General features: G+C 37.9%; 1 protein-coding gene across 9 annotated transcripts in view; it reads left to right on the plus strand.

Annotated features, from left to right (window-relative positions):
• The window catches only part of trpc1 (transient receptor potential cation channel, subfamily C, member 1), a 73,996-nt gene that overhangs the window by 38,372 nt on the left and 21,681 nt on the right, over positions 1–13,943 (plus strand). For 3 of the 9 annotated variants that reach the window (XM_077554254.1, XM_077554255.1, XM_077554256.1), the window contains one exon: positions 13,472–13,716. In XM_077554254.1, coding sequence (XP_077410380.1) covers positions 13,473–13,716 — 244 coding nt within the window. In that variant the 5' untranslated portion in view covers position 13,472. Of the gene's footprint in view, positions 1–184; positions 235–575; positions 815–13,471; positions 13,717–13,943 lie in introns of all 9 variants that reach the window. The other 6 variants (XM_077554250.1, XM_077554251.1, XM_077554252.1 and 3 more) reach the window with 4 other exon arrangements.

The following is a 13,943-nucleotide window of genomic DNA, read 5'->3' on the forward strand; positions in this document are numbered from 1 at the left end:
CAGCAGCAACCTTCAAGGATATTAGTCATAATGCAGATAATACTACAGACTTTCAGCGCTGAAGGTCAAAGTTCAACTGTTTCAGCCGCTCTCTTGTTGTAAGGCACAATTCCTTCATGTGAGTAAATATGGTACAGTATAACTTATGTACAAGTCATACTTTCACACTTTGTTTTTCCCCCAGCAGACTGAAAATATCCATTTTGTGGGTTGATGGCTCGGCTTCAAGATGAGGTGCGATATCTATTATTATTTCTTCTCATAATTTTCAAACAGACAAAATGAGAACAACACGAGGGCATCTGTCGAGTGGGTTAATCCATCTCTGTGCCAAATGTAGTGGTTCGATAAAATGACCTAGCAAAAATCTTCAATACATGAGCAGCAATTCAAAGCATACACGAACGTCAGATTTACTCACTCACTCGCACTGCTCTGCCAATTTTATTTTTACACCTGCTCAAGTAATAAACCTTTAGACACTGTGGAGTTCTGGCTCTAAGCTTTGGCTGGAAATGACCTCCATTCTGCAGTGACTATATATATATGGATTGGTCTTTTTTTTTTTTTGCAAGGCTGCAGGTTGACAAACAGCGGCTCGCAGTGTTGTTTGCTTCATCGTCACAACTCACGCATGGCATCTCATTTGCAGTTAAGTCTGCACCACTGACTTGTTATGGCCAAACATGTAAAAATAAGCGTGTATGGAGTGGACTACACCTGCTACTCAATGACTATAAAGGGGGCAGGAGCGACAAATAATGTTGAGTTACGACTGGAAACATCTGCCTGTCCATTCACATACTCACAAGATGTAAGTATCAGAGTTAGTTTTTCGAGGTACGATTTTTCCATTTCAATTTCAGTTTTGTCAATTGAAAAAGAAAAAAAAGTCCTATTTAAAAAAAAAAAAAAAAAAAAAAGATTGGAAACCAAAACATGTTTTTAAATCTGATCATCGATTAATTGACAAACTGTATGTTTTCTGTATATACATGTGTTGGAGATATTTGTTTGTCCGATACCATAAGTGTTATTTTGTATTGTAGTTAAAGCCAAAGAACACGCACAACTTTCCTATCCACAAAGTTCTCTAATTTGTTTTCCTACCTCATAGGTATGCAATTTGTGCTTGGACAAGGTTTTCGTAAAGCCCCGAAAGCAATGACTTCCGCATCATCATAGCGTTATTAATAGCAACTTTGCCCAAAAGCCTGCATGAGTCGGGACAGCGAGGGAGAAAAGTGCACAGCGCTGCATCATCCTGGACTGAGTTTTTTTTTTTTTTTTGTGAGTGGAGCTCAGCACAAAACTAAAAAAAAAAAAGACTGCAACTGATCCAAGCAAGGTCAGAACGAGGCTGGTTAGGCCTGAGGGATCTGATTGTCGTTGACTTTACATCACATCTTCTGTTCTATTCTTTCAGCAGTTGCTATAAATACACAAACGTTAATGCAAAATGCACAACCCTACTTCCTCTGTCGCCGTTTCTTCCTTCTTTTCCCTCTAGCTGTCTACTTTGCATCATTTGCAAATAAGTGAACTGTCGTCGGTTTGCGCACGTTTTACGACAAATCGCGTGAACATCTGTTTGTGAAATCGCATACACCAAATAAAAACATCTGCTTCTCCATACGATGTAAACACCTGGTCCTGACCGTTCACATACACGCGCTGCCAACTTGAGTAAGCAGCGTGCGCTCGATAACGGGATGGATTGGGATTTGCCACAGCCCAGCATCCCCGTCTAATTAATTAAGGAGTTCACTAACCAAGATGCTTCATCTGTGATTTCAAAGAAGAAGAAAAAAACAAGCAAGGGACACTTCTTCTCTTCATCTTTGGCAGATTAAGGAAGCATCTTAGAAGAGAACCCACAGGTGTAGCCAATCAGCACGGTCAGCGGTCACATGATCAAAGCCCCTCCTCCTTGTAATAGACAATTGAATGCATGATCCTCAATTCTTAGCTATCCTCAATTATTTAGCCTTATTAGGATTTTCAATATACGTACACTACTAGATAGTAAATTAAAATAAATACTAAAAGTGTGCCCAAAAAAAATCGAGATTCTCAGTTACTACGGTTCAGAATCAATATAAAATGTCCCAAAATCCATTTTATTTATTGATTTTATACTATAAAAGCTATTTAAAAAAATAAAAATAAATAAATAAATAAGTCGTTGTTGTGGTCCACATGCTGTTTTTGTGGAAAAAGGCACTTTCATTACCATTCAAAACTTAATAAATGTAAAAAAAATAATAATAATAAAAATAGAGAGACTTTCTAGAATGCAAATCAGACTGCAATAGATCATAACGATTCTTTGCACATTCATAGATTGAAGCAGAAATTGTTCTGAATCGGAAACCGTGTTCTAATCGAAAATGGATTCTGAATCGAATTGCCAAAAGTCTGAATCGAATTGAACCGTAAGACAGTCAAAGAGTCCCACCCCTAGTAAATACTACAGTATGTATCCCAAATTACCACATTTTCAAAATAAAAGCCCAAAATTAAGATACTTTACACACTTTGCGCTCGGCCCATCAAACGCTCTTCCAACCATTTGTTCAGTCTTGTGACTGGCAGCGACTGCAACAATGCTAGTTGACATCACAATACTGTATATACTTGCAAATTTTGTACAAATCCGAGACTATTTCTTTCCAAATTGAATTAGTAACACATCTTATGGGATTTAGTTGCCTGGTGCATGGGCCACTTTCTAATTGCTTTCCGCACCCCTTGTGGTTACTTTATCTTCCTCTCATTTGCACTGATTCTTTACAGCAGTGGTGTCCAAACTCGGTCCTCGGGGGCCGGTAGTCCTGCAGGTTTTGGAGGTTTCCCTGCTCCAACGCACCTGTTTCAATCAACAGGATTGTTATCAGGCTTAGTAGAGCTTGCTGATGGGCTTCAGCTGTGTTGGAGGAGAGAAATATCCAAAACCTGCGGGACTACCGGCCCCCGAGGACCGAGTTTGGACACCACTGCTTTACAGGGTTGATTGGTACTGCATTGCCCAAACACCGATGGGAGCACTTCCTAGCTCACTACACCAAGTTGACACTATTTCGAGGCAAACAGGAAATTCACAGAGAAAATCCAGATGTCATCTGTTTGTCATGATGGAACGTGAGTGGATGAGGGATGGTGGACCCAAATGTAGGGAAACAGGAATCAAGTGCAAGGCGTGGTACTTTAATTAACCATAGAGAAAAAAGTGAGCAGATAACCATGACTTGATGCGACGTGACTGGATTGGTCGCCGTGACTGGACTGGTCGCCATGACTGGACAGGACGTGAGTAGACTGGTCGCCGTGACTGGACTGGTCGCCCCGAGTGGACATGACGTGAGTAGACTGGTCGCCTTGACTGGACAAGACATGTCTGGTCTGTTCGCCATGACTGGAATGGAGAGTGACAGTGACAGGACCTGATTGGACTTGACTTGCTGTGGAGTGACTTGACTTGGCTTCTTGGCAGTGACGAGGATGACTTGGTTAGCTGGTGGTGTGGCGATGATGACTTGGCTATGGCGATGACTTGGCTATGGCGAAGGCTAATTGGCGGTGACAATGGCTACTTAGCTGTGACGAGGACAACTTGGTTAGCTGCGAAGAGGACGACTTGGTGTTAGCTGTGACGATGATGACTTGGCTGTGACAAAGGCTACTTGGTGGTGACAATAGCTACTTAGCTGTGATAATGGCTACTTGGATGTGACGAGGACAACTTGGCTGTGACAAGGACAACCTGGCTGTGACGAGGACGACTTGGTTAGCTGGTGGTGTGGCGATGATGACTTGGCTATGGCGATGACTTGGCTGTGGCGAAGGTTAATTGGCGGTGACAATGGCTACTTAGCTGTGACAAGGACAACTTGGTTAGCTGTGAAGAGGACGACTTGGTTAGCTATGAAGAGGACGACTTGGTGTTAGCGGTGACGATGATGACTTGGCTGTGACAAAGGCTACTTGGTGGTGACAATGCCTACTTAGCTGTGATAATGGCTACTTGGGTGTGACGAGGACAACTTGGGTGTGACAAGGACGACTTGGTTAGCTGGTGGTGTGGCGATGATGACTTGGCTATGGCGATGACTTGGCTGTGGCGAAGATTAATTGGCGGTGACAATGGCTACTTAGCTGTGACGAGGACAACTTGGTTAGCTGTGAAGAGGACGACTTGGTTAGCTATGAAGAGGACGACTTGGTGTTAGCTGTGACGATGATGACTTGGCTGTGACACAGGCTACTTGGTGGTGACAATGGCTACTTAGCTGTGATAATGGCTACTTGGCTGTGACGAGGACAACTTGGGTGTGACAAGGACGACTTGGTTAGCTGGTGGTGTGGCGATGATGACTTGGCTATGGCGATGACTTGGCTGTGGCGAAGGTTAATTGGCGGTGACAATGGCTACTTAGCTGTGACGAGGACAACTTGGTTAGCTGTGAAGAGGACGACTTGGTTAGCTATGAAGAGGACGACTTGGTGTTAGCTGTGACGATGATGACTTGGCTGTGACACAGGCTACTTGGTGGTGACAATGGCTACTTAGCTGTGATAATGGCTACTTGGCTGTGACGAGGACAACTTGGCTGTGACGAGGACAACTTGGCTGTGATGAAGACGAATTGGATGTGACAAGGACGAATTGGATGTGACGAGGACGACTTGGCTGTGACGAGGACGACTTGGTTAGCTGTGACGAGGACAACTTAGTTAGCTGTGACGAGGACAACTTGGCTGTGACGAGGACGACCTGGCTGTGATGAGGACGACCTGGCTGTGACGAGGACGACTTGGTTAGCTGTGTCGAGGACGACTTGGTTAGCTGTGACGAGGATGACTTGGCTTTGATGAAAGCTACTTGGCGGTGACGAAGACGACTTGGCTGTGACGAAGACTTGACGCAGGAACTTCCACACATAACATAGGCAATACACTCACACCGACTGGACAAACGCAACAGGCTAAATACACTAATGAGACACACCTGGGGATGGGAAGACACATACAGGTGGACGTGGTTAGACATAGCGAGACAAGGTAAGAAACCAGGAACACAAGACAAAAAAAACCCCACCAACTACAGAGAAAAACAAGAAGAACACCCACAACGAACAAAAACCCAACCCCCACAGAACCGAAACACTCACACCGTTGGTCTATGTCGTCATCAATGACATTATCTATGTGTTAAAAACTGCAAACAGGGAGTCACTTTGTTTCATTCCAGTCTAGCGAGCTACAAAGTAGCCCCCTTCCCCTTCCCCAGCCCCCGAGCGAGGCAATAATGACTGCCAGTCAGACGACCGGGTCTAATTGCGGCGCGGTTTGTCGCTAATCAAAGGTTGAGCCGGTTGACATTTTCTTGGCGTGATGTGCGGAGGGATGAGGCTGATTTTGTTGAAATTGCGTCAAAAGGTCAAACGCAGGCGGGTGCTGATTCCGGTTGTGATTGCATCGCAGGTAATACGCTGCGGTAGACCTCAACCGATCTGAGTGTTTAATTTGATTCGTCGCCAGCAGAATCTGAGCGGATGCGGGTTGCACATCCGGACGATTTTCACCAATCTGGATTTGTGTCCGTCAATAGTGACTTTATCCGTCAGCATCTGCAAGCTGGCGGCTTGTAAAATATTGCTTTTGTCTGTGCGAGCCACTTTTCCCTGATTGCATTTGTACAGAAAAGGGCAGAAAATTCCCAGGAGGGCCATTTTGTATTCCGCAGCTCGGCTTTTTGCCTCTGCATTGCTGCACTGAACAGCAAATGCAGGTATGGCCCAATCTCATTAACAAGCTTTGGCGTTTGTCCCGCATTGATTAATTTGGCGCAGTCAGTCAGAAGGTGTTTTTAAAACGCAGTCCCGTCCGTGCACACCAAAAAAAAAACAAAAAAACATCCCTCCCGTTCTATTTGAGCCCAAAGCTGGCGCCCTCTTGGAAATGTGATAACTAAGTCATTTCTGATTTTTTTAATTTATTTTATTTGTTTTACTTTCGCTCACTCAAAATGTTCAGTGGCATAAGACCTATCCATACATGTATATATTTTTTTATGCGCTCTATGAACAATAAAAAAATATTTTCCTAAGAGCAAATTTAACTATGATATATATATATATATTTTTTTATTATTTTTTTTTTTTTTATTTGAATATTCAATATGATCAAATTAGAGCCTTAAATATGTTAATAAATAAAATTGGAACGCTTTTTTTTACGTCAATTTTCTTTTTTCTTTTTTTTACCCCTCTCGCGTCATTTCAGACAAGAGTTGGCGCTCTCTTGGAAGTGTGATAACTAAGTCATTTCTGATTTTTTTAATTTATTTTATTTGTTTTACTTTCGCTCACTCAAAATGTTCAGTGGCATAAGACCTATCCATACATGTATATTTTTTTTTATGCGCTCTATGAACAATAAAAAAATATTTTCCTAAGAGCAAATTTAACTATGATATATATATATATATATATATATATATATATATATATATATATATATATATATATATATATATATATATATATATATATTTTTTTTTTTTTAAATTTGAATATTCAATATGATCAAATTAGAGCCTTAAATATGTTAATAAATAAAATTGGAACGCTTTTTTTTACAATGTCAATTTTCTTTTTTCTTTTTTTTACCCCTCTCGCGTCATTTCAGACAAGAGTTGGCGCTCTCTTGGAAGTGTGATAACTAAGTCATTTATGATTTTTTTTTTTTTTTTAACTCCGGCCACTCAAAATGTTCAGTGGCATAAGACTTATCCATATATGTATAGTTTTTATTTATTTATGTATTTTTGATGCCCTCAATAAACAATTATAGCAACATTGTGCTATGAGAAAAACGAACTATGATGTATGTAATACAAAATATAAAAATCCAAATTGGAATATTTGATATGATGTCATTAGAGCCTTTTAGTGCACTTGGCGATTCGAAACATTTTTGTTGTTGTTATTACGTCGACACAGGAGGTCACAGTGACAGCCTAGTCGCACGTTTCTTGCCTTTCTTTGTGCTCCTGCGAGATAACAAACGAGACGAAACAACATATTTTGCCTTCGCTTGCACTTTGGTAAAGAAAACACGGGACAATGCGACATCTTACCACTTTCGCTCTTTGAGCGATGACAAACAGACAGACAACGCGACATATCTTCGCTTTGGAATGATGACAATCATAGAAGAGAAGGTTTCCCCACAAACTCCCCACACGGAAGGGATTTACGACATATCCTGAAAATCCCCCCTCGCCTGCGGGCCAAGGTCTCTGCAGCCTTTTTCCTTCTTCACGTCAGAGCTATAAATGCACTGATTATTTTTTTTATATGTGACAAGATGGCTGAGGTCAAAATCATTTGCAATGAAATGTCCTTATTATGTCGTGTACTTGTGCTAGTAACATCCCGGCTCTCGTATCCAAACGACTATTGATTTTTAAACCAAGAGCATAATTGTTTAATTTTAATAAATAATTAAAATTTAAAAAATGTCCAAGTTAAAATTTTTAAGTTGTCATTAAAAAAAAAAAAAGACACAAAAGGTAGATGGAAAAAGTTTTAAAATGATCTAAAAGTCACCATAAAATGTCCAGAAAAGAAGAGGAAAAGCAGAAAATTGCTAGAAAATATATAGGAAATTGACTAAAATGTCAGAGAATTTGATTTTTTTTTTGTTAAGGCAGAAAAAAAGTTAAAAAGTAATTGTAAAATGTCCAAAAACAAGATAATTGTTTAATTTTAATAAATAATTAAAATTTAAAAAATGTCCAAGTTAAAAAATTTTAAGTTGTCATTTAAAAAAAAAGACACAAAAGGTAGATGGAAAAAGTTTTAAAATGATCTAAAAGTCACCATAAAATGTCCAGAAAAGAAGAGGAAAAGCAGAAAATTGCTAGAAAATATATAGGAAATTGACTAAAATGTCAGAGAATTTGATTTTTTTTTTGTTAAGGCAGAAAAAAAGTTAAAAAGTAATTGTAAAATGTCCAAAAACAAGATAATTGTTTAATTTTAATAAATAATTAAAATTTAAAAAATGTCCAAGTTAAAAAATTTTAAGTTGTCATTTAAAAAAAAAGACACAAAAGGTAGATGGAAAAAGTTTTAAAATGATCTAAAAGTCACCATAAAATGTCCAGAAAAGAAGAGGAAAAGCAGAAAATTGCTAGAAAATATATAGGAAATTGACTAAAATGTCAGAGAATTTGATTTTTTTTTTGTTAAGGCAGAAAAAAAGTTAAAAAGTAATTGTAAAATGTCCAAAAACAAGATAATTGTTTAATTTTAATAAATAATTAAAATTTAAAAAATGTCCAAGTTAAAAAATTTTAAGTTGTCATTTAAAAAAAAAGACACAAAAGGTAGATGGAAAAAGTTTTAAAATGATCTAAAAGTCACCATAAAATGTCCAGAAAAGAAGAGGAAAAGCAGAAAATTGCTAGAAAATATATAGGAAATTGACTAAAATGTCAGAGAATTTGATTTTTTTTTTGTTAAGGCAGAAAAAAAGTTAAAAAGTAATTGTAAAATGTCCAAAAACAAGATAATTGTTTAATTTTAATAAATAATTAAAATTTAAAAAATGTCCAAGTTAAAATTTTTAAGTTGTCATTAAAAAAAAAAAAGACACGAAAGGTAGATGGAAAAAGTTTTAAAATGATCTAAAAGTCACCATAAAATGTCCAGAAAAGAAGAGGAAAAGCAGAAAATTGCTAGAAAATATATAGGATATTGACTAAAATGTCAGAGAATTTGATTTTTTTTGTTAAGGCAGAAAAAAAGTTAAAAAGTAATTGTAAACTGTCCAAAAACAAGATAATTGTTTAATTTTAATAAATAATTAAAATTTAAAAAATGTCCAAGTTAAAAAATTTTAAGTTGTCATTTAAAAAAAAAGACACAAAAGGTAGATGGAAAAAGTTTTAAAATGATCTAAAAGTCACCATAAAATGTCCAGAAAAGAAGAGGAAAAGCAGAAAATTGCTAGAAAATATATAGGAAATTGACTAAAATGTCAGAGAATTTGATTTTTTTTTTGTTAAGGCAGAAAAAAAGTTAAAAAGTAATTGTAAAATGTCCAAAAACAAGATAATTGTTTAATTTTAATAAATAATTAAAATTTAAAAAATGTCCAAGTTAAAATTTTTAAGTTGTCATTAAAAAAAAAAAAGACACGAAAGGTAGATGGAAAAAGTTTTAAAATGATCTAAAAGTCACCATAAAATGTCCAGAAAAGAAGAGGAAAAGCAGAAAATTGCTAGAAAATATATAGGATATTGACTAAAATGTCAGAGAATTTGATTTTTTTTGTTAAGGCAGAAAAAAAGTTAAAAAGTAATTGTAAACTGTCCAAAAACAAGATAATTGTTTAATTTTAATAAATAATTAAAATTTAAAAAATGTCCAAGTTAAAAAATTTTAAGTTGTCATTTAAAAAAAAAGACACAAAAGGTAGATGGAAAAAGTTTTAAAATGATCTAAAAGTCACCATAAAATGTCCAGAAAAGAAGAGGAAAAGCAGAAAATTGCTAGAAAATATATAGGAAATTGACTAAAATGTCAGAGAATTTGATTTTTTTTTTGTTAAGGCAGAAAAAAAGTTAAAAAGTAATTGTAAAATGTCCAAAAACAAGATAATTGTTTAATTTTAATAAATAATTAAAATTTAAAAAATGTCCAAGTTAAAATTTTTAAGTTGTCATTAAAAAAAAAAAAGACACGAAAGGTAGATGGAAAAAGTTTTAAAATGATCTAAAAGTCACCATAAAATGTCCAGAAAAGAAGAGGAAAAGCAGAAAATTGCTAGAAAATATATAGGATATTGACTAAAATGTCAGAGAATTTGATTTTTTTTGTTAAGGCAGAAAAAAAGTTAAAAAGTAATTGTAAACTGTCCAAAAACAAGATAATTGTTTAATTTTAATAAATAATTAAAATTTAAAAAATGTCCAAGTTAAAAAATTTTAAGTTGTCATTTAAAAAAAAAGACACAAAAGGTAGATGGAAAAAGTTTTAAAATGATCTAAAAGTCACCATAAAATGTCCAGAAAAGAAGAGGAAAAGCAGAAAATTGCTAGAAAATATATAGGAAATTGACTAAAATGTCAGAGAATTTGATTTTTTTTTTTGTTAAGGCAGAAAAAAAGTTAAAAAGTAATTGTAAAATGTCCAAAAACAAGATAATTGTTTAATTTTAATAAATAACTAAAATTTAAAAAATGTCCAAGTTAAAAAATTTTAAGTTGTCATTAAAAAAAAAAGACACAAAAGGTAGATGGAAAAAGTTTTAAAATGATCTAAAAGTCACCATAAAATGTCCAGAAAAGAAGAGGAAAAGCAGAAAATTGCTAGAAAATATATAGGAAATTGACTAAAATGTCAGAGAATTTGATTTTTTTTTTTGTTAAGGCAGAAAAAAAGTTAAAAAGTAATTGTAAAATGTCCAAAAACAAGAGAAGAGATCTGGAAAATTGCCACAAAATGTCCACAAAATTGCCAAACAAATTGATTTAAGAAAAGGAAGGAAATAACATGTTCAAAAAGGAACCATAAAAATTTCTGAAAACAAAAAAATAAATCCCCCAAATGACCATAAAATGTCCATAAAAATGCCAAAAATGTCAGTAAATTGAAAGCAACAAAGGTAGAAAATAATGTCAATACATTTCCATACAATGTTCCCAAAAGGAATAGGAGAGGCAAAAATTTAACATAATGTCTATTAAATTGCCACAAAATTTAACAAAAAGGCAGAAAAGTCTAAAAATGCATGAAAAATTACACACGCGCACACACACACAAAAACGGAAGCGGAAAAGTAAAATAAAATGAATCTCAAAAGTATTGATATGCTGCATATTTTTCTGTTATGGTGTAGCTTTAATTAGCTCTTGGGCCCTCAGTACATTAGACTAACCCTAACACACTGTTTCGTTCATCACAATATTCAAATGATTTGCATCTCCAGACACATGTTAATTATTTGGCCTAAAATGGCTCTTTTGACAGTAAAGGTTGCCGACCCCTCGCGAATGGCGTGCCATTAAAAAGTCCATTTGCCGCAATATGTTCGCTGCAATAAACATTAAGAAAACCGAGCATGATTATCTTTTAACTGGTTGGCTTCGAAACAGGTAAACCTAATGAAGTGACCGACGGTGAGTGTTTGTAATTATTGACACACGCAACACTAAACATCGGCGTGGACGTTAAATGGGAAAACCCTCCCGAGTCCTCTGCCGACTCCATTACATTTCAACTAATCCAATTGGAGCACTTAATGGCCTCATGACCGGGCGCTGCGCTTGGTAAGACAGACGCACATCATTTTTGCTTTATGGACTCTCCGCACTAAACACAAAGGCTGGATTTACACTGCAGGTCCAAGGGCGGGAATTTAAGTTTTTTATTTTATTTCAGGTCATTTTTGTTGACTACCGACCAACTCCACAGAGGAGCAATTTGCTTTAAATTGAATTACGGATGTATGCGCGTTCATCTTTAATTGAGCTTTTTATCATATATGCATGCTAATTTGCGCCCAGTTTGGTGTGTGCGGGTGACATTGGAGGTCATTTTGCCAGGTGGGACTACACAAGAAGAGAGAATGGAGATGAAAGCCAGTTAGAAGTGCACTGCAGGACCTCCTCCTGACACTTCATTATAAAGCCAAAGGAATGCACACTTTCTCCACTTTTCAGACCTTTCTGGCAAAGTAAAAGTAGCTATTGGTTAGCTGTGACAATGACGAGTTGGTTAGCTGTGATGAGGACGACTTGGTTAGCTGTGATGAGGACGACTTGGTTAGCTGTGCCGATGACGACTTGGTTTGTTAGCTGTGACAATGACAACCTGGTTAGCTGTGCCGATGACGACTTGGTTAGCTGTGCCGATGACGACTTGGTTAGCAGTGACGATGCCGACCTGGCTAGCCGTGGCGATGGCGACTTGGTTAGCCGTGACGATGACGACTTTGTTAGCTGTGACGATGACGACTTGGTTTGTTAACTGTGACAATGACCACTTGGTTAGTTGTGATGATGATGACTTGGTTAGCTGTGATGATGATGACTTGGTTTGTTAGCTGTGACACTGACAACTTGGTTAGCTGTGACAATGACGACTTAGGTAGCTGTGATGAGGATGACTTGGTTAGCTATGACGATGACGACTTGGCTAGCTGTGACAAAGACAGCTTGGTTAGCTGTGTCGATGACGACTTGGTTAGCTGTGTCGATGACGACTTGGTTCGTTAGCTGTGACAATGACGACTTGGTTAGCTGTGCCGATGACGACTTGGTTAGCTGTGCCGATGACGACTTGGTTAGCCGTGACGATGCCGACCTGGCTAGCCGTGGCGATGACGACTTGGTTAGCCGTGTCGATGACGACTTTGTTAGCTGTGACGATGACGACTTGGTTTGTTAACTGTGACAATGACCACTTGGTTAGCTGTGAGGATGATGACTTGGTTAGCTGTGACGGTGATGACTTGGTTTGTTAGCTGTGACAATGACAACTTGGTTAGCTGTGACAATGACGACTTGGGTAGCTGTGATGAGGACGACTTGGTTAGCTATGACGATGACGACTTGGCTAGCTGTGACAAAGACAACTTGGTTAGCTGTGCCGATGACGACTTGGTCAGCTGTGTCGATGACGACTTGGTTTGTTAGCTGTGTCGATGACGACTTGGTTAGCTGTGCCGATGACGACTTGGTTAGCAGTGACGATGCCGACCTGGCTAGCCGTGGCGATGACGACTTGGTTAGCCGTGACGATGACGACTTTGTTAGCTGTGACGATGACGACTTGGTTTGTTAACTGTGACAATGACCACTTGGTTAGCTGTGAGGATGATGACTTGGTTAGCTGTGACGATGGTGACTTGGTTTGTTAGCTGTTCTGATGACGACTTGGTTAGCTGTGACGATGACGACTAAGTTAGCTGTGACGATGATGACTAAGTTAGCTGTGATGATGACTTGGTTAGCTGTGACGATGATGACTTGCTTTGTTAGCTGTGACAATGACGACTTAGTCAGCTGTGCCGATGATGACTTGGTTAGCTGTGGCGATGATAACTTGGTTAGCTGTGACGATGACGACTTGGCTAGCTGTGGCCATGACGACTCTTTTTATACAAAAACCCAACCCCTACAGAACCCAAACATGACATTTTCATTGGCTTCTTTTGGCGCAATTATTTGGCTTAAAACAAATAAACACTACCCTCGGATAGAAATACATCTTAGTTTGTAGTCACTGTCCATTTGAGCTTAGTTGCTAACCAAAAAAGCAGCAACCCTTCAAAAAACACCTAAAAGAAGCCTTACTTAATTTTTATTTTTTTTTTTAATCCCATAAATATGCCCTTTGCCTGTCTAGCGCAATCAAACAATATGAGAAACCTATTATGTTACATTTCCCCACTGCAGGATGAAGGGCAGCTGTGTGTGTGAGGACACCATCACAGGAGATGTCAAACACCTGCAGGAAGGATGCAATCGGATCTCAGGCGGAGGCCGCAGCTCCCACCAGGGAGGTCTTACCTCTGACTCCAGCTTATCAGCACCCGCCGCCCTGAAAGCAAAGGCCCCGCCTGCCACAATGAACGGGGTCACCGGCCCGGGGGCATCAGACTGGAAACAGGCATGCAGGCGGGCCAGCTATCTCCCACAATGTGAGACGCACACACACTCAAACGCGTCCAAATTTAAATTCTATTAAGGCCGTTTAACAAAGAGATCATTGTGAGGCCAATGTGAGCTTTCGATTGTGTGGCAGGCATACTTGGATATTTTACAGCTGCCGCACTTGCATCAGTAGGAATGTTTTTTTGGAGACTTAAAGCAAATCACAAATAAAAATGTTTTATTCCCATCGGATTTATACCTAAAGACCAAAACA

Source organism: Vanacampus margaritifer, chromosome 20, assembly GCF_051991255.1.
Source record: "Vanacampus margaritifer isolate UIUO_Vmar chromosome 20, RoL_Vmar_1.0, whole genome shotgun sequence".
In the NCBI taxonomy this organism is placed as follows: Eukaryota; Metazoa; Chordata; class Actinopteri; order Syngnathiformes; family Syngnathidae; genus Vanacampus; species Vanacampus margaritifer.